Source organism: Meleagris gallopavo, chromosome 28 (genome assembly GCF_905368555.1).
Source record: "Meleagris gallopavo chromosome 28, MGAL_WU_HG_1.1, whole genome shotgun sequence".
Lineage (NCBI taxonomy): Eukaryota > Metazoa > Chordata > Aves > Galliformes > Phasianidae > Meleagris > Meleagris gallopavo.
The window spans coordinates 1,415,651-1,439,773 of NC_139431.1; the positions used below are offsets into that span (position 1 = coordinate 1,415,651).

A 24,123-nucleotide genomic window follows, 5' to 3' on the forward strand; every position below is an offset into this window, starting at 1 on the left:
GAGCAGAGCCCCATCCCTGCTGCTGCAGGAATCATTAGCACCAACCTCATCAGGAGAGTGCTGTGCAGAGCAGCCAGTCCCTAGAGCCTGCTTCATACAAAACAGTGATGGTGAGATCGGGGGGAATGTCACCAGTGAGTGCAGCAGTAAAGTCTAAATGGTGTGAACGCAGTTTTACCTCCAACCCAGCCCTATTTGTTGGCATATGCTCTACTGCAAACCAGCTCCTTCCTGCTCCCTTGTGTTGAGGAAGCATTTGAGCAAAGCAGCCTTTCAGGGGAAAAACCTTTCTGTGGGATTGTTCCCCTGCCCAATTCCAAATGCTTGAATCTCTAAAGTGAAGAGAGGATTTGTGAGGATGGCATCAGCATATGCTTACAGGTCACGCAAGGAGCAGGCAGGGCCAACAAGTTTAGGTTTGAACTTCAATCCAAAGCATAACATTAAGCAAGGACTCTCACAGAAAGCTTAACCAGAGGAGGCTAAACATTTCCCAAGAGAAATACCTCTTCTACTAGAGGAACCTCCAAGTCTTGGTGCACTGTTCCTTTTCTCTACAGCAATGCTTATGAGGAACAGACTGGGAGAAGTCACCTCATTTGGCTTCAGGGAAAGCAACAGGCAACATTTTTCACAGTAGGATCAAAGAGAAGCAAAGGTTTTCACAGGTCATTTATTGATTTCTCCAACAAATAAGGCCACACATGCACACACACACACACCTTGTAGTATCTATCATTACACAAGCTTGGTGAGTGACTCACATTTCATCTTTAACAGCATGACTGCTAAAATGTGAGCTGGAAACCCTGATAGATGCATAGGAGCTGGTAAGTATAGAGGGAGAGCCTTCAGCCCAGATTTGGTACTAGAAGCATGTTCTGCATTGGAACAGCCGAGGACAGTGGTTGCCCAGTGAGGAGAAGCTGGTCTGGAGCAGGGAGTACAGCATCAGGATGCCAGGGTCAGGATGCCAGCTTGTGCACTGCTACGGTGATGCTGTCATGCTTCTGGATCATGATATTCCTAGAACAAGGAAAGTGCTGTCTGAGGCAGGTGAGAAGCCAGCTGGGAAAGCAGGAGCTGACTTGGCTGGGAAACCAGATGGACAGCTCTGTGCCAGACCTGTCAGTTGTTAGATCTCCTCACGATACCCACAAAGGGGTCTGAAGAAGTCTTGCTAAACAAAACGACACTGCAGCATGGGCTAAATGATCCACAGGGATCCCAAAAGCAAAAGAAATATAGTGCTGCAGCAACCACCAACCCCTGAAAGGCTTCCAGCTGCTTCTGCAGTCGCTACATCCCAAGGCCCCATGAATCTGACTGCTTTCCATACCCCCATTAGTGCCCACCCTCCCAGCACAGCTTCAGCAATGGGGCTTCCTCAAGGTCTGCCAGTTAAATAGAAGACAGAGTGCTGCTCTGGAGATTTGGGGGTGGGAAGGAAAGGTGAGCACAGGGAAGAGCAGCACCCTTGGGCTGGATGCTCACCCGCTATCTGACTCCAGGCACACCACAGGCGTGTCGGTTGGGTCGGAGGTGAGCTTGGCTGCCTGCTGGGCGAGCACAGAGATGACTCCAGCATGTTCATCTGAGAGCGTTCCTCGGCCTGCAGAGGGGAGATCTGGGCTGAACCCATGCTGTGGTGAGAGGCAGCTCTCCATCCCTGTTTCCTCAGGGCTGTGAGCTGATGTAGCATCTCCCCAGATCAAAGAATCATTTGAGATGGAAGGGAGGTGTAAAGGTCATCAGTCCAACCCCCCTGCAATGAACAGGGACACCCACAGCTCCATCAGGTGCTCAGAGCCTTGTCCCCCTGACTTCCAGTGTTTCCAGGGACAAGGCATCCACATCTCTGGGCAACTTATGCCAGTACTTCACTTTTTTGATTTTTAATCAGAAAAATCTTCTTCCTCATATCCCAATCTAAATCTTCCTTCTTTTAGCCTGTAACCAATTCCCTTGTTCCATCACACAGATACAGCCAAAAAGCCTGTCCCCCTCTTTCTCACAGCCCCCCTTTAGTCGCTTTCTGGGCTGTGAGGGCACACAACTGGCTCGTGTCCAGCTGCCACCCACCACTGCCCCCAGGTCCTCAGTAGGGTTGTTCTCATCCTCACATCCCCCACCTTGTACTGATAGCAAGGCTTGCCATGACCCAGCTGCAGAGCTGGCACTTGGATTTGTTATCTCTCATGAGGTTCTTCTGGGCCAACTGATCAGCCTGCCCAGGTCTCTCTGGAAGGCATCTCAGCCCATAGGTGTATAAACTGCAGCCCTCAAACCACCAGAAAAAAAAAAACCCAAAACTGATTTAAAGTTAGAGGAAAAGCAGGCTGGAGTTTAGAACCATGCAATGTCCCAAGCCGGAAGGGGGCCACGAGGATTATCCAGGTCAAACTCCCGGCTCCACCCAGCACCACCCGAACGCTGTGTCTGACAGCGGTGTAACCCACGGGACCGACCAGAGGTGCGGGGAGTCCCTGGGGGCAATGTGAAGGACCTGGGGGCTACGTGGGGGGACGTGGGAGAACTGTAGGGGTCCCCAGGCCCACCCCCGAGTGCAGGCCCGGCCCGGCGTTCCGGTACTCACATCCCAGGTTGAGGCCCTGCGAGTCGGTGCAGAGGACGCCCACCACGGCCGGGCTCTTCATGCTGCGGGAGAAGCGGCGGTGAGCGCCGGACAGCCCGCACTCCGCCCAGCCCCTCCCAGCCCCCGGCCCGCCCTAGGCCGCGTCCTTCCCTCCCCTCGGCCCCATCTCCCCCCATACGTGTCCTCCAGGTGCTGCTCCAGGGTCCCTTCCATGCCGCCGTGCCCCGCGCCCCCACTTCCGCCCTTTTAGGCGGCTCCTGGCAGCTGCGTCGGTCACGTGACTCACGCGTACGGTGGCTCCGCGGGGCCAAAAAGCGAATCCCGCGCACGGGAACCTCCCTGCTCAGCACCGATCGTTGCCCCCTCGGCCTTCTCCTGTCCAGGCGAACAGCCCCACTCCTCTCAGCGTTTCCCCTTCAGGAAATGCTCCAGGCCCCGCCATTTCTGCTGGGTTCTTTCCAGCAGTTTCCTGTCTCCTTTGAACTGGGGAACCCAGCACTGGGCGCAGTGCTCCAGATGGAGCCCCTCCAGGGCAGGGTGCAAGAGAGGAGCACATCTCCCATCCCGTTGGCCACGCTTTTTGTAACACACCTCAGGGCACTATTGGCCTTCTTGGTCACAGAGGCACACGGCTGGCTTATGGTCAACTGTTGATCAACTGTTGGTCAACCATTAGTCAGTTGTTGGTCAACCGCTGGTCAACTGCTTGGTCAACTGCTGGTCAACTATTGGTCAACCATTGGTCAACCATTAGCCAACCACTAGTCAACTGTTGGTCAACCATTAGCCAACCACTAGTCAACCATTAGTCAACTGTTTGTCAACCATTAGTCAACCACTGGTCAACTAGGACCTACAGGTACTTCTATTTGGAGCTCCTTTCCAGTAGGACCACTAAGTCCAACCCCCTCCACCCAACCCCTGTGGTTTTGGGTGCCCCTGCAGCTCAGGTCTGTGCCCACTGCCCTGGGGAACTGTGCCATGCTCACCACCCTCTGGTCTTCAGTCTTTTCCTAATACCCAGCCTGTCCTTCCCTTGACACAGCTCCATACCTTTTCTTGTCCCCAGAGAGTTGTGAGGGCCCCACACCCACTCCCACAGAGGACGTGGGGCTGTGGTGGGGTGTCACAGCCGTGCTTGCCCTGCTCTCCATGTGCAGGAGGTGATTGATGGCAGAGCCTGGCGACGTTGACACTGAGCTGGCTGAAACGCATCCAGCTCACGCCTGGCAATGGATCTCAGCATGTCAGGCTGGAAAATTAAAATATTATTGATGGGGAAAGTGAAGTGCAGTGGTGATTTTTCTTAGTTTTATTTATCTTTTAATTTTTTCCCTTCTTGATTGAGCTGGGAGTCGTCACGAGTCACTCCAATCCCACTGCATCCCCCCTTGCTGGGTGTCCTGCTTGGCCCAGAGCCCTATTTTGGGTTATTTTCACACTCCTGGGGAGAGACACAGGAGAAAAGATGCAGCTGTGCCCTACCAAGGTTGCATCCCCTTCCCCACAGGGACCCCAAAATCACAGCTCAGTGTCCATTCCCCGCAGCAAAGCTTTAGGACTTCTGGAGGAGGAATTTCTGAGGACTGGGAGAAATTAATTCAAGACCAGGTGGAGATTTCAGCAAAGCAGGAGAACAGCTGCCACTTCAAAAGGAATGCTGGTCTTTGGAGGGGGAAATGGCCAGCTATTTTTAGGCAATTAACTAGACAATTTAACACTGGACTGATGCTATGCAAGAGAAATTCTGCTGACAGCAGGGAACAAAGCTGTACTGCTGTTTGGCAGCCTAGATTCCTAGATTCCTAGGTACCTCAAAGTCCAGGGCTGGAGAAATTCCACTCATTGGGTCAAAATCATGAATACTCCTTCAATTACGGAGGAAAAAATAATGGAGATTTACTTCCAGCCCTTGTGTAAAGTAGCATTGCCACCTCCTGGGCATGTGTGGCTCTGGGCAGTGGGCATGAGTGTGGTCCTGGCCAAACCCAGGCCACGGGAGCCCAGGGCAAGCAACGGCCACGGCTGTGTATTTACATGGATTCATAAAGCTTTCTCCATGCAGAGCTCTGCCCTCACACCCTCCCACTATGTATAAATAAAAGCAGATGCTGATGGTTCATCCTTTCCCGTTTTTAAGCCGCTCCAGCAATCCCTGCTCTTGTTTCCATGTGCTCCCAGCAGACACTCCAGATCGGAGCTATGGGGGCACACACTCAGGACATCCCATATCCTATGAACCACAAATCAAGATATTTACACGCTATGTTCACATACAAACATGCTCTCGTTACCAAACTATATATTTGCTCCTTATTTTATTCTCCACAACCAAGTTTGTCTTTCTATGGGAGGGCCGTGCCATTGCGTTTTGTGCTTTACCATCCAGGATGGACCTTTCTTTCTATTTTCTTTTAGCTCCCTAACTGCAAATTTTTGATTTGATTCTCAGCTACACCTGTCAGGGATAAATATGCAGACGCCTGGGAAATCCAGCTGTGTTAGCTGAGCTGAGAAATAACCCTGGGAAATGGATGGGGGCGGGATGGCTGCTCCGTGAGTATTCCACCCCCCTTCCTCGGTGGGAAAAAAATATTTCTTTCCTACTATTAGCGATGCAGGTCTCATCTGCTTGCTCTGAGCTCATCGGGAGGGAAAAAAAACCTAACAACCCACCCAGGCTGGAGGGGAGGGCAGGGGTATATAGGGCCAGGGCGCAGGCGGCGCGGGCAGACGGCACCATGCGACGGCTGCTGCAGACCCTCTGCCTGCTGCTGCTGCTGCCCTCACACCATGGAGCTGTCATCACAGGGGTAAGTGCAGCCTCAGCTCACTGGCACTCAGCATTTTGGGTCATTTTATGGTTGTTTTTTTTTGGAAATAAGGCACCAATGGTGCTCAGCACCCCTATGGGTCGATGTTGCGCTGCTTCTCTTGCTCTCTGGAGTGCGTTGGTGTTTGATTTGTGTTGGGTACTGCTGTATGTTGCTTCATCTGTGCAAAGAGGGGGGCTGAATTTGCTGCCCTGAGCTCAGCATGCTTTGAACTTGCCCTACAGTCTCCCACCTGCACGGTGCAAAGTCACGTTTGGTGTGAACCCAACTGCCTGCCTCTCCCACCCTCCCTGTTTGCACTGAGAAGACAAACACGAAGTGCTTGAACTCCAGCACTGCCTTTCCCTGTTTGCTTTGGGTCATTTTCTGCTTGGTTTTGCACTGTGTTGGTGCTGTTCCCTATCAGTCCTGTTCCTTCTTCCCGTCCTGCTCTGAGCACACGTGAGTGTGAAGTCATCCCACAGGAGTGCAGCTTCTGCCTCTGTTTCTCCTCTAAGCATTGGACCCAGCATGCGGGGAAATGGAGGATTTAGGAACTTTTCCAACTGGGGAGAAAGACAGCTTGATGGGGAGAATGATCCTGATTTAGGCTGGGAGCAGGGCAAGGGCAGCCAAGCTGTGGTCTGTCACTGGTTTTTAGCATTATTTGGGGGCTAAGAGGGTTTTTGGGTGCTCAGGGAGAACTGGGTTGCTTTTGGGGTTTGAGCTGCAAGTTTCTCCCCTATGCATCGCTCCTTTTCTGCAAGCACGTTGGATCCTCATCCTGCAAACCACCCCAAATCCAGGCTGCGCCACAAACCTCCCATCCCACCCCAGAATGGATGAGCTGTGAGCATCCCTTACCTTCCTCCCTAGGCTGCTCCCTCTGACCTAGAGGGGGTGACCAGGGTTGTGGGGGGCAGGCAGGCTGACCCCATTGCCTCTCCCCAGGCCTGTGAGCGAGACCCGCAGTGCGGCAGTGGGACGTGCTGTGCTGTCAGCCTCTGGCTGCGGGGTCTGAGGATGTGCACCCCGCTGGGGCAGGAGGGGGACGAGTGCCATCCCTTCAGCCACAAGGTACCTGGGGGTCCCGTGGGTGGGGGTCCAAGCACTGGGTGAGAAAATGCACTGAGCTCAGCGCATAGGAGAGAATCTCAGTGCACACTGTGGCGTGGAGAGGGGATGGGACAGGTTTGGAATGAAGCTCTGGGCATCGCTATGGGGGTCTGCAGGGAGGCACGGTGCAGTGCTGTCATCCCATAGGGTATTTTCTGCCTGTCCCCACCACCCTAAACCCATCCGGTGCCTTGGGAGCAGGGGCTGAGCAGCCCGACACATTCATTTAAAGCGAACTGCTCCGAATTGATTTGTAAATGCGCTGCCAAGCGGGGAGACGCCTCGTTAATACCGCAGAGCCGCCTGAGCGCTGCGCTCTCCATCCGACGAGAAGCCCCGACGTGTTCGGATTATCCCAAACTGCCATCCCTCTTCCAACTGCAGACACCCGGCCCCGGGGGGCTCCTTCCCTGTGCCCACAGATCGATTGTGCGCGGTGGGGACAAAGATTTAATGATCCCATTCCTCCTTCTGAGGAGGGGACAAAAGCGGAGGGATCAGAAATTCATTTCAGAGCTATTCCCGTGAAACAGCTGAGAAGAAGCAGAGGGAAATTCCCAGGGCTTTGATCCTGCCTGATTATTTTTCACCCGCTTGCAGCCCGAGGGCTGGCAATGGGTCAGGGTTGGGTTAGGGTTTAGATTTAGGGTTCAGTCGGGGTTGTGTTCAGGATTTGGGTTAGGGTTAAGGTTGGGTTGGGGTTTCTCCATTCTCTCTCCCATTTCTCTCTGCAGGTCCCATTCCTGGGGAAGCGCCAGCATCACACCTGCCCCTGTTTGCCCAACTTCAGCTGCTCCAGGTTCCTCGATGGCCGCTATCGCTGCTCGCTCGACTTCAAGAACTTCGACTTTTAGGTGATGGAGCTGTGAGTTTCATCCCAGCCTGCAGCCCCCAGCGCCCATTTCTCTCCCCTCTCTTTGCTCAGTGCACTGTATCCCCCCCCAGACAACCCTACAAGCACTTTTCCGAGCATCGCTACAAGCCACGTGCATGGGGAAACTGAGGCACGGTCAAGCAGAGCTGCTCTGGCACATTGCTTAGCAAAGCTGTGCCCCAGGGCAGATGGAGGACAGCAAATCTCTTTGACCTCCAAAAACCCTTTCATGGAGCATAGCCTGCATGCAGTGGATGCTGTCAGCCAGATTTCGCCTCCATCCATTCTTTTACTGATGAAATTTGGGAGGAGTGAACTTTCTCATCCAACCTGCAATTAAAAGAAACATCTATCAATTAGCTTGGCTAATTAGGGGTTGGGTTTTCCCAGGTGTTCAAGCTCTGGTGCAAAGCATCATGCAATGCCATGTGTTTACTGGGGGACTGGGGGGGAGTGGATCTGTCTGCTGCCCAGTGGAGGTCTGTGGGATGTGGGGAGTTTTCTACGTCAGCTTCTATTTCTGGTGGTCAAATTTGAGAGGACAATGCATCCCTTAAAGCAGTGGCAGTGCTTGAAGGCAAAGCTGGCTGTGGGGCATGGAAGTGCTCGGGGTCTGTGCCCCCCCTCCTCTTTTTGGTGCATTTTTATGGGGTTTGGTGCTATTGTAGTAATTGTTTCTGTTTCTAAGGATGCCCATTGGATGTCTGTGGCAGATGCTGTGTTAATGGAGAATGTAAAATAAACAAGACTGGGAGAAAGCTTCCCCACCCTTCTGTCTCCCCCAGTGAAATATTGTATTTTGGGTGAAAATAAAACATTGCAATGCCTGGGTTGATTTTATTTAGTTGTGTGGTTTGTTGTTGTTGTCGTTTTAATATGCATCAAAATAAATCCTTATCTCCACGAGCAGCTTGGTTAAGATACAAACCTCACATATCTCATTGGTTTGGAGGGGATCAGATATAAGGAGAAAGTCCTTTACTCGGGGGGTGGTGATGGGGTTGGGAAGATGGGAATGGGCCTTCCTTGTGTCCTGGTGGGTCTGAGCAGATGGGAATGGGCTTTCCTGGAGGTGTCCATGGCTGGGTTGGATGGGGCAACCTGTTCTAATGCCTGGTTTAGTGGTTGGCAGCCCTGCCAATGGCTGGTGCTTGGATGGGGCAACCTGTTCTAATGCCTGGTTTAGTGGTTGGCAGCCCTGCCAATGGCTGGTGCTTGGAACTAGAAGGTCTTTGAGGTCCCTTCCAGCCCAACTGTTCTATGATTCTGTGATTCCTTGTGTCCTAGTGGGCCTGATCTGATGGGAATGGGCATTGCTTGTGTTTGAGGGGGATGTTGGGTGCAACCCTGCAGCATGCACGTGTTGCTGGTTCATCCAGCCCAGCCCCAACCCGTTCCCACCATTGTCCAGCTCAACAGAACAATTCCAGCTGGTTCCCATTACGCAGGTGAAGAAATCGTCATGTATCCTTGCTTTACCCAATGACAAGAGCAGGGCCCATTGCAGAAAGCTGCTCACCTTGCAGCGGTGGGACGCACAGCATCACTTCAAGGCTTCAATGGAAACTGCGATAGGGGACTCAAACAACAGAGACAAAAGGGGTCTGTCAGCTTTGCTCTGCTATCATCAGAGAAACCCAACCCCTACCGTGATGCTGGTGGCTGCCTCTGGCTTTTGGGGCCTGGGGGGGCTCAAACAGAGCTGATAGGGGGCTCCTTGTATCACCCGACCCCAGCCAAGCTCCCCAGTGAGCAGTGCAAGCTGATGCCTGTAGCAATTAGCAGTGCTGCTGATAGCAGGGTGCTCATTAAGGTGTTTAATCTTGGGTTAATGGTCTCCGTATCGCTGGGCACACAGCACATAGAAAGGGGTCGGCATGCTGCGGGGGTCACCTTTCCCATGGGCTGTTTGTATCCCACTTAACTAATTGGTTTTGCAGATAACAGCAAGCCAGGACGTGCAGGCGGCCCTCACACCCATGTCCCCACACTGAGGGGCCCCCTTTCCCATTCCAACCTGGGACAGACCCTCTGTAGTCGGGGGGGAGTTTGCACAAAGCTGGGGTCCCACTGCTGCGTGTGTTTCAGATACCCAAATGGAAAGCGACTGCAAAATTTGGTGCCCACAGTCTGGTGGGGGATAAAGGATTTGGGGTGTTCAAGGATGGGGGCAGAGCGGGAGCACCTTGCTGTCCCCACACCCCTGGTGACGTGTGGATGTTGGGTGTTGTTTGCCATGAGTGCCAGCACCTGGGTGTCACCGGGGGTACCTTGGCCGGGTGCCCACCAGGTGGGGACGGCTCCATGCCTGCCCTTGGCCCCACGGGTGGGGAGGACTGGGGCTATTTAAGCCACGGAGCATTTCTCCTTGCAACCCCGCATCCTTGGCACAATGCAATTCCTGGTGCTCCTGTGTGTGGTTCTTGCTCTCTCCGATGGCATCACCAGGTGAGCCCCTGCAGCATCACTCTGCTCTGATAGTGCACTGCCAGATGCTGCTGCAAGCAGCCAGCTCCTGGCTCACTCTGTTTTTCTTTTTCCAGGCTGCCCTTGGACAGGGGAAAGAAGCTGAGAGAGATCCTCCGGGAGAAGGGCTTGCTGCACCGCTTCCTCCAGCATCACCACTACGACATCGGCACCAAATTCCCGCATGCTTTTCCTGATGTGCTCACTGTGGTCACCGAGCCCCTGCTGAACACCCTGGACGTGAGTGCTGGCTTTGACCCACAGCAGTGAAACCCAGGGATGGTTTGTGGCATGCCCATCCCTGTGACTGTGCCATGCATGGACCAAACCCTGAGGTGTTTCCCCCAAAAGTTAATATCTTTTACCTCTTCCCATCCAGCAGCTCTGCTGCAAGCAGAGTGTCCCCATGCATGCATAGAAGGCTGCGAGCCTGGGGCAGATCCATGCCCAATTTATGCCCTAAAAGCATCTCTTGATCCTGTCCCATAGATGGAATACTATGGGACCATCTCCATTGGCACCCCTCCGCAGGACTTCACTGTGGTCTTCGACACTGGCTCCTCCAACCTCTGGGTTCCCTCTGTCTCCTGCACCAGCCCAGCTTGCCGTAAGTAGCAGTGTGCAGGACTCCCTGTTTTGGCAGGGCAACACATCCTGGGCTTATAGCTGCAGGATCAACGCAGATTTTGGGGTGACACTGTTCAGGGATCGGAGGGCAGCATGGTGAGGTTCTGGATCCTGCTGGATCTGCACAATATGCTGACGGGATGAGTGTTTGGGGTGTAGGAACTGCTAAGTGTTCTGCTCCATGGGGCTGTGTGTGTTGCCTCAGTTTCCCTATCTACCTCAAAGGAGCGATGGGTTATCCTACAGATCCCTGGCATTAAGATGCAGTAGGGATGCATAGCAAATGTTCACAGCTAAATTGTTCCTGCAGCAGGGTAATAAATGGCAGGTCTAAACAGCAATTCAGCAGGGTTCCGACTCCCACGCTATCCTTATGGCTCAGCCTTGCTGAAAATCTTCATTTTTGGTTTCCCACTTACCTTCTAGAAAGCCATCAGATGTTTAACCCATCGCAGTCCTCCACCTACAAAAGCACAGGGCAGAACCTGTCCATTCACTATGGCACTGGTGACATGGAGGGCACCGTGGGCTGCGACACCGTCACTGTAAGTGTCACGATGGCATCTCAGTGCCTTCTTCTGTGCCTTCTCCACCCAATTCCCACCTGCATTGCAATGTCCCAGAGCTAAAAGTGTTGTCCCCATCCCTAGGTTGCATCACTGATGGACACCAACCAGCTCTTTGGCTTGAGTACCTCCGAGCCTGGCCAATTCTTTGTCTATGTCAAATTTGATGGGATCTTGGGCTTGGGCTACCCAAGTTTGGCTGCTGATGGAATCACTCCGGTCTTTGATAACATGGTGAATGAGAGCTTGCTGGAGCAGAACCTCTTCTCAGTCTATCTATCCCGGTAAGATGCATCAGTCCTGAGGGCTGGGGGAGGTAGCAGGTGGGTTTGGTTCAGATCATTGCACTTGCTGGGCTCCTCCACTGCCACTGATGCTACCTGGCTGTTGTCTGTATGTCGTGGTGGATAGGGACAGGAGAGCATGCTGCTGTTGTGCCATGGCCCTGCTGGTGCCCAGCAATGAGAATGTGACCGTGGTGTCACAGACAGCATCTGATGCATGGCACTCCCAGCCCCTTGTTTTAAGGTGACAGCCCTGGCAAACCCTTCGGTGTTTTTCTTTCATGTGTCATCCAGTGAGACAATGGGGAGCATGGTCATCTTTGGGGGAATTGATGATTCCTATTTCACTGGCTCCATCAACTGGATTCCTGTTTCTTACCAGGGTTACTGGCAGATCTCCATGGACAGGTAACGAAATGACTGCTGATTTATGTTCATTTCTAACCGTTGTTTCTCAAGAGACCCACGAACCTCATAGGCTTTCTGCTGGCACTAACACACCATGGTGCAGAAGGCCAAGAGACCAAACCCCACCAGGTGATTCCCACCTGATTTGGGGATGCTTCTCCTCCGTTGGTTCTTCTCTTGCACTAAGCCTGTTCCCTTGGGACTGTGTTTGAAAGCATCACCAGGATGCAAGGCGAGTGCCTTGTCTCTTCTTCCTTCCCTCCTGCCAGCATCATCGTGAACAAGCAGGAGATTGCGTGCAGCAGTGGCTGCCAAGCCATCATTGACACTGGCACATCCCTTGTGGCCGGGCCGGCCTCAGACATTAATGACATCCAGAGTGCAGTCGGGGCCAATCAGAACTCATATGGAGAGGTAAGAATGTCCATGTCCTCCTCTGTTAGTGCTGGTGCAGCCTGGCACACACCACGCACAGACACAGCATATCTACACCAATCCATCCCTGCTGCTCCAACAGAGACCTCCACGGGACTCTCCCAGTCTCTGGTTTACACCAACCAAATCAAATCCCCCCCCATTTTGTCCCATCAGTGTGTTGCCTCTTACCTAAGCGCCTCTTTCCTCCGCCCTCTGCAGTACAACGTGAACTGCAGCCATGTCCTTGCCATGCCTGATGTTGTCTTTGTCATCGGTGGCATTCAGTATCCCGTGCCTGCCTTGGCTTACACCGAGCAGGTAAGGAGGAACCATGGCAACAAAGCCAGTCTCCATGTCCTTTTACTTTTTCCAATGGCTCTCATGGCTTTGGCTTCTCCATGAGAGACGGTCAAGAGCCTCCAAAGCAACCCAACAAAAGCTACTAATCCACATTTTCCCCATTTGCCTCCTCTGGCTCAAATGCAGAATGACCAAGGAACCTGCATGAGCAGCTTCCAGAATAGCTCTGCAGACCTCTGGATCTTGGGAGATGTCTTCATCAGAGTCTACTACAGCATCTTCGACCGGGCCAACAACCGTGTCGGACTGGCCAAGGCTATTTAGATCTACTGAGATGACAGCACTCAACCAGAGCATGACTGTGTTTTTTAGAGCAGAAAGAGGTCTCTTCTAAGGTGTCCTTGCTTACATGCAAATAAAATGTTGATGGTGTGGAGTTGGTGGCTGCACATTTATTGGTGATAAAAGGGCAGGATTTAGGGAGGAGGTGTCATATACTTGCTGCTTCGTGGTGGTGGTGACAGAATTTTGGGACAACTGACCAAGACTGGGCTGCTGGGAGCTGAGGCTTATAGGAAGGCTTTGTACAGGGAATGTATCTAATGAGCAATACTGGAAAATCTCAATTTCCATCCAGGGAAGGTGAATTCCCCACCCCAGACCAACAGACTGGAGACCCCCATTGCAAATCCTCTGCACACAGCTGTGCATGTGTAGAGAGGAAGCCTTGCTTCAATTTCTACAGCTTATAGCACTCCACTGCCAACTGCTCTACCACTGTTATGAGCCCAGTGCAGCAGGGCTCAGCAGCCCTGGTGGGACCAAGACCCCATCAAGCACGAATGAGAGTGGGGAGCACACACACTGGGACTGCTGTCATACTTTTATGGCTAAGAAATGTCTGTCCTGGAGTGCCATCTCGTGGCTGTGGTTCCAAAAATGTATTTCTGTGCACAGGGGAAGTGTGGAAATAAGCGGTGCCAAAAGGATGCTCCAAGGCTTGCTAGGAAATTTTGGATTGAAGGAAGAAGGAGATGGTCCTAGCTGAAAAATATGTCAACCCTCCCTATGAGCATTGAAAGCTCGACGCTTTCTGCTATGAAATAAAAAGAGAAACGTGGTAAACCTGCTGGAAAGGAGCTGGGGGTTTCTCAGAGTGCTGCTCTCCAGCTGTCCCTGCAGATGCCTGGTGTGAAAAAGATCTGGTTGTAGGAATTCCACCCCTCCAACCAGAAGCTCTGCAGCAGAGCAGAATCTGGGTTAGGTGGGTGTAGAATCTCTGCTAGGGGGAAAATCCCAGCACGCCCCAACTCACGTTTTACATCAGACTGGGAATGAGAATAAATAAAGAAATAATCTTTCAGCACTCCTTTCTGAATGAAATAGCAAACCAGAGATTGCTGGCACGTTGCATAATGATCACGCCGACCCTTCAGGAGATGAGACATCGAGTAGAACAGATGTGGGATACAAAGCGGATGCGTAGATACTGCATGAGAAGCTGTGATTTTAATGTAGGCAGAAACATCAAAAAAAGCCAACCGAAACAGAGAAGTTGGAACAAAATGTTTTTGTCAGAAGAAAACCTGCTGGCATTAGAGAGAATAGCATAATGATCTGTTTCTGTTTCTCCCCTTCAAAAGTGCCTATGGAAATCTGCACGTTTTCGAAAACCAGAAGTGCCTTTTGCAATGCAGAGCCAAGCTGTCAGGAAACGTCAGCCCTCGTTACTCTGTGCTCCATTTGCAGCAACATAAGTGACAATAAAAGCTACAAGGTCACGGAGATTGATCCCAAAGGGCATTCGTGCACCAGATAACCCACAAGTCGAATGTTTGTTTGCATTAAAAGTCCCCCCTGCCCTTCTCAGAGCTCAGCTGGTCCACCAGAACCCCCATGGGCACTGAGCCACGGCCCTTCCTTAGTGGCTGTACAGCTGCATCCTGTCCTCATCCCTCTCTTTCTAAATCCCTGCACCCACTGGCTCGGTCCCATCCATCATCATCCACCCTGCTGTGCCACCAGCACAGATCAGGGAACTGAATCTGCAGAGGAAACATTGATAATGCGCTGAGAAGAGCAGGGAGATGGGACTACCTCTGCCCCTGGGAAAGCTGGGTGGCACCAGAGAAAGCATTTCTTGTATTTTTTTCCCCTTTTTGCCTCGCAGTAAATGGGGAAAATCTCTGATGCTGTGGTCAGGAAAGATGAATGTCAAACAGGTGAGCACTGAGTAATAAAAAGCAGACCGATGGGCATGGAAGAGAGATAAGAAAGATGATATTTATTTGAACAGCCACGGGAAATCAAAGATTGAAAACGTCTAGAAAAAAAAAATAAATAAAAGCAGCAGCACATTTGGTTTAAAATAAAATAAAATAAAAACAACAACAAAACAGCTTGCAGATGTTGCATGCCTTATCCAGCCCACCCCACCTGACAGCGCTCAGCTCTGCCACGGAAACAAGCATCATTTTTTGGCCTTGTCTCGAGGGTAACCCCCATTGGTCTTATTGAGAGACTCCATGCTGTCGTTGCCCGTCACCACGCTGTTGAGTATCCTCTCCACCTCCCCGGGCAGAATTTGCTTTTCTTCGTTCTCTGTCTCCCTGTGGTAGAAATAGTTAAAGTTTGAGACGATGACGGGGACGGGCAGGGCGATGGTCAGCACTCCTGCAATAGCACACAGCGTGCCCACGATCTTCCCACCCAAGGTGGTGGGACACATATCACCATAGCCAACGGTCGTCATCGTGACCACGGCCCACCAGAAGCCATCGGGGATGCTGGAGAAATGGGACTGTGGCTCGTCCACTTCTGCAAAATAGATGGCGCTGGAGAAGAGGATGACGCCGATGAAGAGGAAGAAGATGAGCAAGCCCAGCTCCCGCATGCTGGCTTTGAGGGTCTGCCCCAGGATCTGCAGCCCCTTGGAGTGCCGGGACAGCTTGAAGATCCGGAAGACCCGCACCAAGCGGATGATCCGTAGGATGGCCAAGGACATGTTCTGCTGCCCGTTGAGTTCACTCTGCTGGATCAGCTCAGTGGTGAGCGTCACGAAGTAGGGGATGATGGACACAATGTCAATAATGTTCATGATGTTCTTGAAGAACTCGGTCTTGCTAGGGCAAACGATGAATCGGACGAACAGCTCGAAGGAGAACCAGATGATGCAGGCAGTCTCTATGACAAAGAAAGGGTCTGTGAAGGTGCTGTGGGCCAGCAAGGTGTCCGTCGTATTCTTAGAAAGCTCCTGGGTGGACTTATACTCCCTTTCCTCTCTGAACTCTGGCAAGGTCTCCATGCAGAAGATGATGATGGAGATGACGATGACCAGGACAGAGACCAAAGCTACACCTCTGGCCGCGCTGGAGCTTTCGGGGTACTCAAAGAGCAGCCAGAATTGCCTATGAAAGTCATTGGTTGGTAAGAGGGTCTCAGGGTCCTTGATAAACCCTTCATCCTCCCTGAACTGGTCCATGGCTTCGTCACCCAGCTCATAGAAGGTGATTTCATCAGCAAAGACATCAATGGGCACGTTGGACGGACGCCGGATTTTCCCACCGGATTGGTAATAGTACAGGATCCCATCAAAACTGGGCCTGTTCCTATCGAAGAAATATTCATTCCTCATGGAGTCAAAGTAACGCATCCTCTTCTCTGGGTCACCAAGCAAGGTCTCCGGGAACTGGTTGAGGGTCTTGAGCCGTGTCTCAAACCTCAGCCCAGCGATGTTGATGATGACTCGCTGGTCCCCCTCCTCCATCCCCACCCGCTCCCCCACCAGGTGCTCGCTGAACTCAGCAGAGAACCTGGAGAAAATGGTCTCATTGTTGGCGTTGTCACTGTTGATGAGGATTCTCCAGTTGGAGAGGAGGTTGGCGCAGCTGGGATGGCCTTTCCGCGACTGGCTGGCAGGGCTGAGGTCGTTTGAATAACAGGGATCCTCCACGATCTGATCAGCGTTGTCAAAACTGACTAGTGCCACCTCCATCTCCTTCCAACTGGACACGTCCATCATACACTAATCAGATTAGCAGCATAAATCCCCGGGTCGAATGCCGGCAGCTTGCTTCTTTCCCACGCTATGAGAATCTGCAAGCAAACAGACAGGGAGACAGATGAACTGTGCGTGAGGCTCACTTCGCTTGACCGAAGAGAATGGAACAAACCTGAGGTCAGAAAACCCCGCGTGTCTTAACACACTCCTTAATTTCATCTGCATTGTACTTCTCTGTATTTTTTCAGATCCTGTGGGCCCCGTTGGCACGGCTTCGTTGTCATCACGAAAGCTCTCAATTTCTACAGCACCCAAGGATAGAAGATCAAGCAGCAGCACCAGGAGGGGGAGGATCCAGGTGTCCCACCCAGGCTTTGCCCACCCATCCCAAGCTTTGTTTGTTACAGCCTTGCTCCAGCTGGCAGTGAGACTGGTCAAACTGGAGGTGCTGGGTGACCTGACGTATGGGAATCAATTCCCAAAGCAGAGGTCAGGAGAGGTTCTGAGGTGTGCCAACCATGAGGAAGGCAGGATGGGAGGAGAAGGAAGCATCTATGAGCCTTGGAGAACTCCTCTGTTCTGCATGAGCAGGGGCATGAACTGGGACTCCTTGTATCGACCCAGCACTCTGGGTGGGTGGTGAACCAATTTCAGGTTGAGAGAGAAATCCTGGGAACATTTACACCCAAAATGCATTCATCCTGACCACTGCACCCATTTATTTTCCCCTCCTTTCCCCCCATTCAGCTCTCTCCCCTCCAAATGTGCTTTCCAGTCATACAGACAAGAGGTGCTGCTCCATTTTCCACGTGCTCACAAATCACCAAGGGCACACTGGTTTTCTTACCCAGCAAAGTTCAGCAAAAGGGACTGAAAAACCCAAAAGCCCTCAATTGCCAGGAATAGCAGTGCAATCCAGGCCACGTCCACATGGGGACCAGTCCTGTGCTGGGGCTGTGAGCACACAGCATCACCTCACTGAGCCTGAGCCACTGGGGGCTCCAAATTGTTCCCCACACTTCCCTTAGGACAGGACTCATCTGTCCAGGCTGGGACAAGCTAAAAACCTAAATCTGCTGGAGGAGATGTTAGAATTCTAGTTAGCTACATTGCAAGCTCAAAAGCAGAATTTCATACAGGAGCCAGTGGTGTTCATCTCTCTTTGCTTGAATGAAAAACACAGAGCAGGGCTGCTCGTAGGTATCTCCCTGGAGCTTTGGTTTTGTACCCATTTTCTTACATGGAGACACTGAGAAAGGAGCATTTGGGGCAATGCAGCTGAAAATAGAGCTAGAAGAAGCAGCAGTGTGTTTCAGACCTGGGGCAAAGGTGAGCAGCCCCAGAACTGAGTCCTTGAGCCCAGGGGTGGAGTTGGCCAGGGTTAATGTGAACCCAAGGTGCTGCAGCTCTCCATGGGTTCAGCTCACACCCGAGGTTTCGGCAGCTCAAAGCTGCTGTGAGCGAGGCAAGATACAGCTTTGGGGCAGCCCGCATCTCTGTGTCCACACAGCATCAGCAGCCAGGCTGAGAGGAAGGATGCTGAGAGCAACCCAGCCTGAACAAGGCTCATTTGGAGGGAGAAAAAGGCACAAAGAAGACAAATGAGGAGAACTGACCTCACATTCATGGCACCTCACCCCTGCTGCAGCCCAGGAGGGAACCTGGAGCCTCACTCAGCATCAAAGCAACCTCAGGGCAGCTTGAGCTGATTGTGAAATTGCATCTGAAGTCAGTACCGTGAGACATCTTGGTTTTAGAAAACATTAAGGGTGCTTAACTCCTAACAGTGTGCAAGAAGACTCCCAAGCCCTCACTTCTTCAGCCTGAGATTTCGAGGAGGCTGCGATCCTTCAGGATCTGGCTCTGCTCTGGAGCCCATGTGCAGATCGCACTGAGCCCTGGCACCATCCCTCAGGGCAAAACGGAGGCAAAGAGCAGGAAGCTGAATGGCACTTCTTAGTTCCCTTCCATGCATTTTAGCCCCATTTGCAGCCATCGGGGAACCTGGAGAGGCAAAGCAGGGCTGTGACCCTCCTCTCAATGCCTTCAGACTCCCAAAGCATGCTGACATCTGCCTGTCCCTACACCCAGAGATCGGTGTCCCACCTGTCCCAGAGCCCGGAACACCTCTTCTGTCTCATTTTAAATTTAGACCAAATTAATGGCACTTCCCAAAGGCACAAAGCAATCTCTCCAAGCAAGAACAGAGCCACATGCTTTGCAACACGCGCTCCAGGCTCCGACTAGAAAGTCGTCTCATTTTTTCCTCCTAAATCACCTAACATCTGCTTCTCAGAATCTGATTAACTAATACGCTTCATCCAAAATCCCTGGCTGGGAAGGGGAAAAAAAAAAAACAACAACAAAAAAACACCAACAAGACAGAGAAACTGCAAAAGACAGAGGTCATTTGAGAGAGAGCTTGCGTTTTCCCCATCAAACCCCGACGGCAAGTCAGGAAATGGGGTGTGTTGTGTCCACCATCCCCTCTGCAACCACACACCAACATCCCCACACACAAGTCCCCCAGCTCTGCTCCCATCCCCACTCAAACCTCACACACGTGGGCAAGTGACAGCATTCTTTGAGGTCCCCACAGAGAAGCAGAGGTGCTGAACTGCCTCCCCCGGCCCCCTCCCCATCACCCCTGTGCTCCACGAGACATGCAGTGATTTCTCCCTTAGCCCCCCCCCCCCCACGCCGTCACCTACAACTTACCCACGCAGGGCATGGAGGTGCCAGTGCTCTCTGCATCTGGAAGGAGAGTTGTTAAACACACATAGGGACGTGTAGAGGAAAAAAAAAAAAAAAGAAAGAAAAAGGAAAAAAAAGAAAAAACCAAACACCAGCCATACCCTTGAAAGGTCCCGTTGGGATAAAGCAGGCAATGTCATTTAGAAGTCTCTCCTCTATTTGGTTCACTGTATAATTGGCAGCCCAGCACGCCAGGGATGGGCTTTGGCAGCATCTGATGTGGTTTGGAGCCTCGGCCCCACCGTTGCCTCGGGGAAAGGCACCTGCTCTGCCCTACAAAGCGCCGGGGGTCCATCGGAAAGGGGGAACAGGGGGCACCCAGGCCCCCCACCTCCTTCCCCCAGCCGCTCGCCGGGGGAGGGACGGTCCCTTCTGGCGGATGCCACCTTTAATCCCCAATAATGCTCCGGATGGTCCAGCGGGGACAGGTCTGGTCGGTGACGTGGTGAGGTCTGAGCTGGTGCCCAGGAGGGAGGCAGTGAGGGGGACGGGGACCGAGCACCGCTGGCACCAGGAGAGAGATTTAGAGCAGGCAGTCGGGCTTGTTTAGCATTAATAAACACCAACAGCATTAAAAAGAAGAGAGGGGGAAAGCCCGAGGGCTGGAGCATCCCCATGTGCCACCTACCTCTTGCCTGCAGCCATGGATGCAGTGGGCTCCTTTTCAGGAGGGGATGGCTGCAGTGCCACCGCCACGTGGGACACCCCTGACCCCCCCGATGTGACAAGAAGCAGCCAGCACAGCCCTGCATGGCACTGACAGGGACAACGCAGAGAGGGGACAAGCAGTGCCATCAGATTGTCACCCCAAGCAATGAGAGAAGGAACGGCCCCGTGGGATGGCATCGTGAGTCACCAAAGGAACTGAGATTTTTCTTCTCTCCTCCTGACCCCACCGCATCCTTGCCACGTGTCCCACCTTGCTGGGTGACTTTGCATAGGGCTGAGCCCCACATTCACACCAGTGAGCCCACATCCTCCTCTTCCCCAGACCTCTGTCTTTGGACACATTCCTGTCCATATGCCACAGCCTCAGCTCCTGCACAGCACTGCTCCCTCGCTCCTGTGGCACCTGATCACCTCCATTTCCCCCAGCTCCCGGCTCTGTCCTCAAAGTATTTTCCACCCATGATGTTAATGAGCACATTAAAACACAGCGTCCCATAGGAGAGCTCAGCACCCACGGGTTGGGGCATCTGCAGCTGAGGTCTGGGCATCCGCACCTACAGCCAGCAATGGAAACGGGCCATAGCATCTCCCAGACTTCAGGGTTGGTTTGTCATGCTCCACATCCCCTTCTGCACCCCTAGAGCCCCTCCACACTGGGGATCTATCAGCTGAAAGGAGTTCAACCACTCTGTGCTCAGTTGAGGGGACTTGGGATGTGTCAGGATTTCCCTACCCCCAGCCAGGCGCCCCATCTTCCTCCCACGCTTCCGTCCCACTAATCCCACCAGCAGCAGCTCCTGGCATCTGCTGGGATTTATCCTTTAGGACAACGTTGCTCCCGAGGGCGTCCTGCAGCCAGGGCAGGCATCCAGAGAGCGGGGCTGCAGAGCTCTGCACACACAGCTCTGCTGCAGGAGGGCAGGATGGACCTGCAGAGGGACTTTGCTGGACTGTTCCAAGCTCTTGAACAAAGTGATGCTTGCACAGACCTCTGCAAGCTGCTGTGCTCCGCTCTGCACCAGCCAGACCCAAGCTCCAGCTCACAGATCAAATTAGTGCAGTAATTAGCCCCTGCTAGTTTTCCTCATTTTTAGCAGAACTAATTAGCTGGGGTGCAGCGCTAATTGCAGCTGTGTGGCTCCTGGGTTGGGCTGGGCTGACTCTGTGGCATCTTCAGGACATATTGGGGTGACTTTTCCATATACCTCAGCACTGTGAGATGTGCCCCTAAATGAGCAAAGCCCCAAATCAGAAGTGCCCCCAAACCAGCACCAGGGCAAGATTTGGGGAAGGGGAGAACATGGGAGGCTTGGAATTCACAGTGAGCACAACACAAGCCTTCGCTCCTTGTTGTTCTGACTCCAGCACTGAGGCTAATGAACCAATGATAATTAAAGGAGCTACAGAACACCCTGTGAACCTAAAGTCCTACCTGTGACACCCACACGCACAGAGAAACCTTTGCTTTTAAAAGGAGAGGTTAAGATGAGCCCTGACATTTAAACCCTTTAATTGCACCATCAAAGAAATGCTTGGGCTGAACTGGCAGCCACCAAATTCAGAGCCCCAGCCTCCTCTGTGCCTCAGTTTCCCCACCCACAACATCACTACATGCTGCATAACCACACAGCAGCCCCACATTGAAGGATGCACAGGAGGAAACTTGCAGGCTGGATTCCTGGTGCAGGATGGATGCGTCCCTCACTGCCAGCATGCCCAGCCAGCCTCCCTCTGTACATTCCCCCCTTCTGATTTTTCCACATATATAGGATGTACACACACATATATAGGGTATATATATGGAATATATCTATAAGTCAGATTAGCAGAGGACCCAGAACATACAGTCCACACCATGAGACAGATGAAACCTTTCTGATACCCAGCCCAAATTAATCAGCTACGGATTAACCGGGTCAGGAAGCAATTTAATAACAAGTGGGGCTGAGCACAGCCATCCCTGCACGGAGGGAACCAAGTGCTCCCCATCACAGGTGCTCATTCAAAGCTGCTGCAAAGCCGGTCCGACAGCAGGAAAAGACAGATGGGGCAAAAATGAGCTCCGCAGCGAGGCAGGCTGCAATCGCCTGGGTCTGATCCAAGCCCTCCCCACCTTCCCCACACCCAGCATGGGAGTTTTTAGCCTGATTCAGAAAAATAAAAAAGGGTTTAAGTGGGTGTTAAGCAGGAGGCATGCCTCGGCGCCTCGCGGCGCTGCTGAATGGGCTGTTGGAGGTAACGCGATCGAGGAGAGTCGATGGCGAATCGATGGGAAAGTTTCCCCATCTGCCCCAAAGTGCTGCGGGTTTGGCCAAGCCTGGGGTGCAGCACTGTGACCTCCTCCTGTTCCAAGGGATGAGCAGCGTCCTGACCCCACTGCCATCAGCACTAACCCTCTTGGGAGGCTGCGGCCGAAGCCAAAAGTGGATGGATGGTATAAATGGAAAGCCATAGGAAGACACTAAGTGGGTCATGCTGATACCTGCATCGATCCCGAGCTTTGCAGCAGTGGCAGCAGGAGGAGGAGGGGCAGGGGTTGGGGTCGTTTGGGTTGGCAGCACCGTGTGCTTTGCCAGAGAGCAGTGCAGCTGACCCAGGGCAGGCATCCCAGTCCTGCAGTCCCATCCAGGGAAGGACATCATAATTTGGATACAGCAAGAACAAAATTAAGGTTCAAAAGGACTGAGATTATCAGTGCGACCCTCTGGCTCCTGATGCTCCCAGCACACCCCCAGCATCCCAGAGCAACCCTCTGATTCTCCAGCTTTTCTCCAAGGACAAACTCAACTTGGTCACCATCACCCCAAAACCACCCAAAAGGAGAACAGCAAGCCCCCCAGACCCACCTAATAACCCCTCCTCCTCCCTCCCCACCCCAGTCTTTTAACCCACTGCAAAGAGGAAGGGAGCAACAAACCCAGCTTCTGCATCATCTTCATCCTGCCCCAGGGTCCTGGTCCTACTGCCTCCTCTGCCTCTCCCAGCTCCTGGCTGTGGGATGCTCGTACCCGTCCTGCACTGGGCAGAAAGGCGATGCCAGTGCCCACGTGAGCCTGGTGGGACTCCTTGCCCTCATTCTCCTTGTGCCTGAAATGGGATTTTGCTCCCTTGCTGGGTTCTGCTTACTCCCAGCCTGCCATCTCTGTGGCTGCCAATGCGTGCCTTCGCTTTCTGAGTGAAGGTGAGGAAGGAGCAGCACTAAGAAGAACACAGGGGTGAAGCCCAAATGTGCCCCTTTCTGCCCCCCACCCTTCCTTGCAGAGCTGCTCAGGGGCTGTTTTGCCAACTGCAGTTGGGTCAGTGCTGCTATGACACTGGCTGCATCCATTTACCCCTGTTTGGACCCTCCCATGCTCCCACCACCAGCACAGCACTGGTTTGGCATCCCTCAGCCCTGGGTCCCGTTGAGCAGGCACATCCTCATACACAGGAGAGCACTGACTCTGCTCCAGTGCGTGGAAAAACCCTCCATTACTGGGAACCTGAGTTTGCTTTCAGCTCCTAATCTGCTGAAGCTCTGCATCCCTTTGTGCTTTTCAAATGGATTTTTGTCTTGCCTTGTTTTACCCACTCCCCCATGGATCAGGCAGTGGGGTCACCTTGCCTGTATCTGGACATGGACAGAAGCAGCCCTGACCCAGTGCAGAACAAAGGCTGCAGGATGTGGCTCCTGGGTCCATCCCAAGGACGGTGAGCATCACCTATTGCTTTCCATGCAGGCTTCCGAGCTGCTGCTGCCCCAAACCCCTGCCTGCGTTGCCTGCAGACACAACCACCATTTGGGGGGTTTTGGAAAACCAGCCCTGGAAAATCTTCCTTCAGCTGTAGGGAAAAGAGGATGTCAGAGTGATAAGCAGCCCTTTGGGATCCTGTGCCAAATCAGAGCTGGCTTTTTCCTCAGAGCAATTTCTCAATCTCCTTCCCATGACCTTTGGAAAAGCAAACAGCCAAACCCAGCACTGTGCCCTGATGTGGCCACAAGTCCTGCAGAGCTGGGAGCCCATCACAGTGAGGGCTGAGCTCCGTCTCCCACGTGGAGTGGGAATCACCCAATGGACACAGACTGCAGCAATTCACTTTGATTTTTGGCAATCTGACATGGGAAGGAGATCAGACCTTAGAGATATCTTTGTTGAGAAAGTCGAGAAGAAAAACAGACACGAAGTGTAGGAAAGCCCCACATTTGACATGTCAGGAGATGCCCAAAGAAAAATACATCCCTGCAAGCTGGTG

At 52.7% G+C, this 24,123-nt stretch overlaps 4 protein-coding genes across 5 annotated transcripts; 2 read left to right on the forward strand and 2 right to left on the reverse strand.

Annotated features, from left to right (window-relative positions):
- Positions 1-657: 657 nt before the first annotated feature.
- On the reverse strand, positions 658-2,905 carry LAMTOR5 (late endosomal/lysosomal adaptor, MAPK and MTOR activator 5). Its single transcript, XM_010724271.4, has 4 exons — positions 2,775-2,905; positions 2,597-2,658; positions 1,495-1,612; positions 658-1,026 (listed from the first exon to the last, which is right to left on the reverse strand). The coding sequence occupies exons 1-4, from the start codon at positions 2,807-2,809 to the stop codon at positions 966-968; spliced, it is 276 nt and encodes a 91-aa protein (XP_010722573.1). The 5' UTR covers positions 2,810-2,905; the 3' UTR covers positions 658-965.
- Positions 2,906-4,919: 2,014 nt separating this feature from the next.
- On the forward strand, positions 4,920-8,163 carry PROK1 (prokineticin 1). The gene is made up of 3 exons (XM_003212869.5): positions 4,920-5,409; positions 6,361-6,486; positions 7,260-8,163. The coding sequence occupies exons 1-3, from the start codon at positions 5,131-5,133 to the stop codon at positions 7,377-7,379; spliced, it is 525 nt and encodes a 174-aa protein (XP_003212917.2). The 5' UTR covers positions 4,920-5,130; the 3' UTR covers positions 7,380-8,163.
- A 1,628-nt stretch (positions 8,164-9,791) lies between these two features.
- LOC100539842 (embryonic pepsinogen) lies at positions 9,792-12,791 on the forward strand. Of its 2 annotated transcripts, none has more exons than XM_085210312.1 (9): positions 9,792-9,847; positions 9,943-10,105; positions 10,355-10,476; positions 10,923-11,037; positions 11,143-11,342; positions 11,637-11,750; positions 12,020-12,164; positions 12,387-12,485; positions 12,654-12,791. In XM_085210312.1, the coding sequence occupies exons 1-9, from the start codon at positions 9,792-9,794 to the stop codon at positions 12,789-12,791; spliced, it is 1,152 nt and encodes a 383-aa protein (XP_085066438.1). The 2 variants fall into 2 exon arrangements, with proteins under 2 accessions (XP_085066438.1, XP_003212911.1); XM_003212863.4 differs by having other exon boundaries at positions 10,355-10,472; positions 10,919-11,037.
- Positions 12,792-14,337: 1,546 nt separating this feature from the next.
- KCNA10 (potassium voltage-gated channel subfamily A member 10) lies at positions 14,338-16,488 on the reverse strand. The gene has a single exon (XM_003212864.5). It carries the CDS (start codon positions 16,486-16,488, stop codon positions 14,938-14,940), a length of 1,551 nt encoding a protein of 516 aa, XP_003212912.1. The 3' UTR covers positions 14,338-14,937.
- Between the last annotated feature and the right edge of the window lie 7,635 nt (positions 16,489-24,123).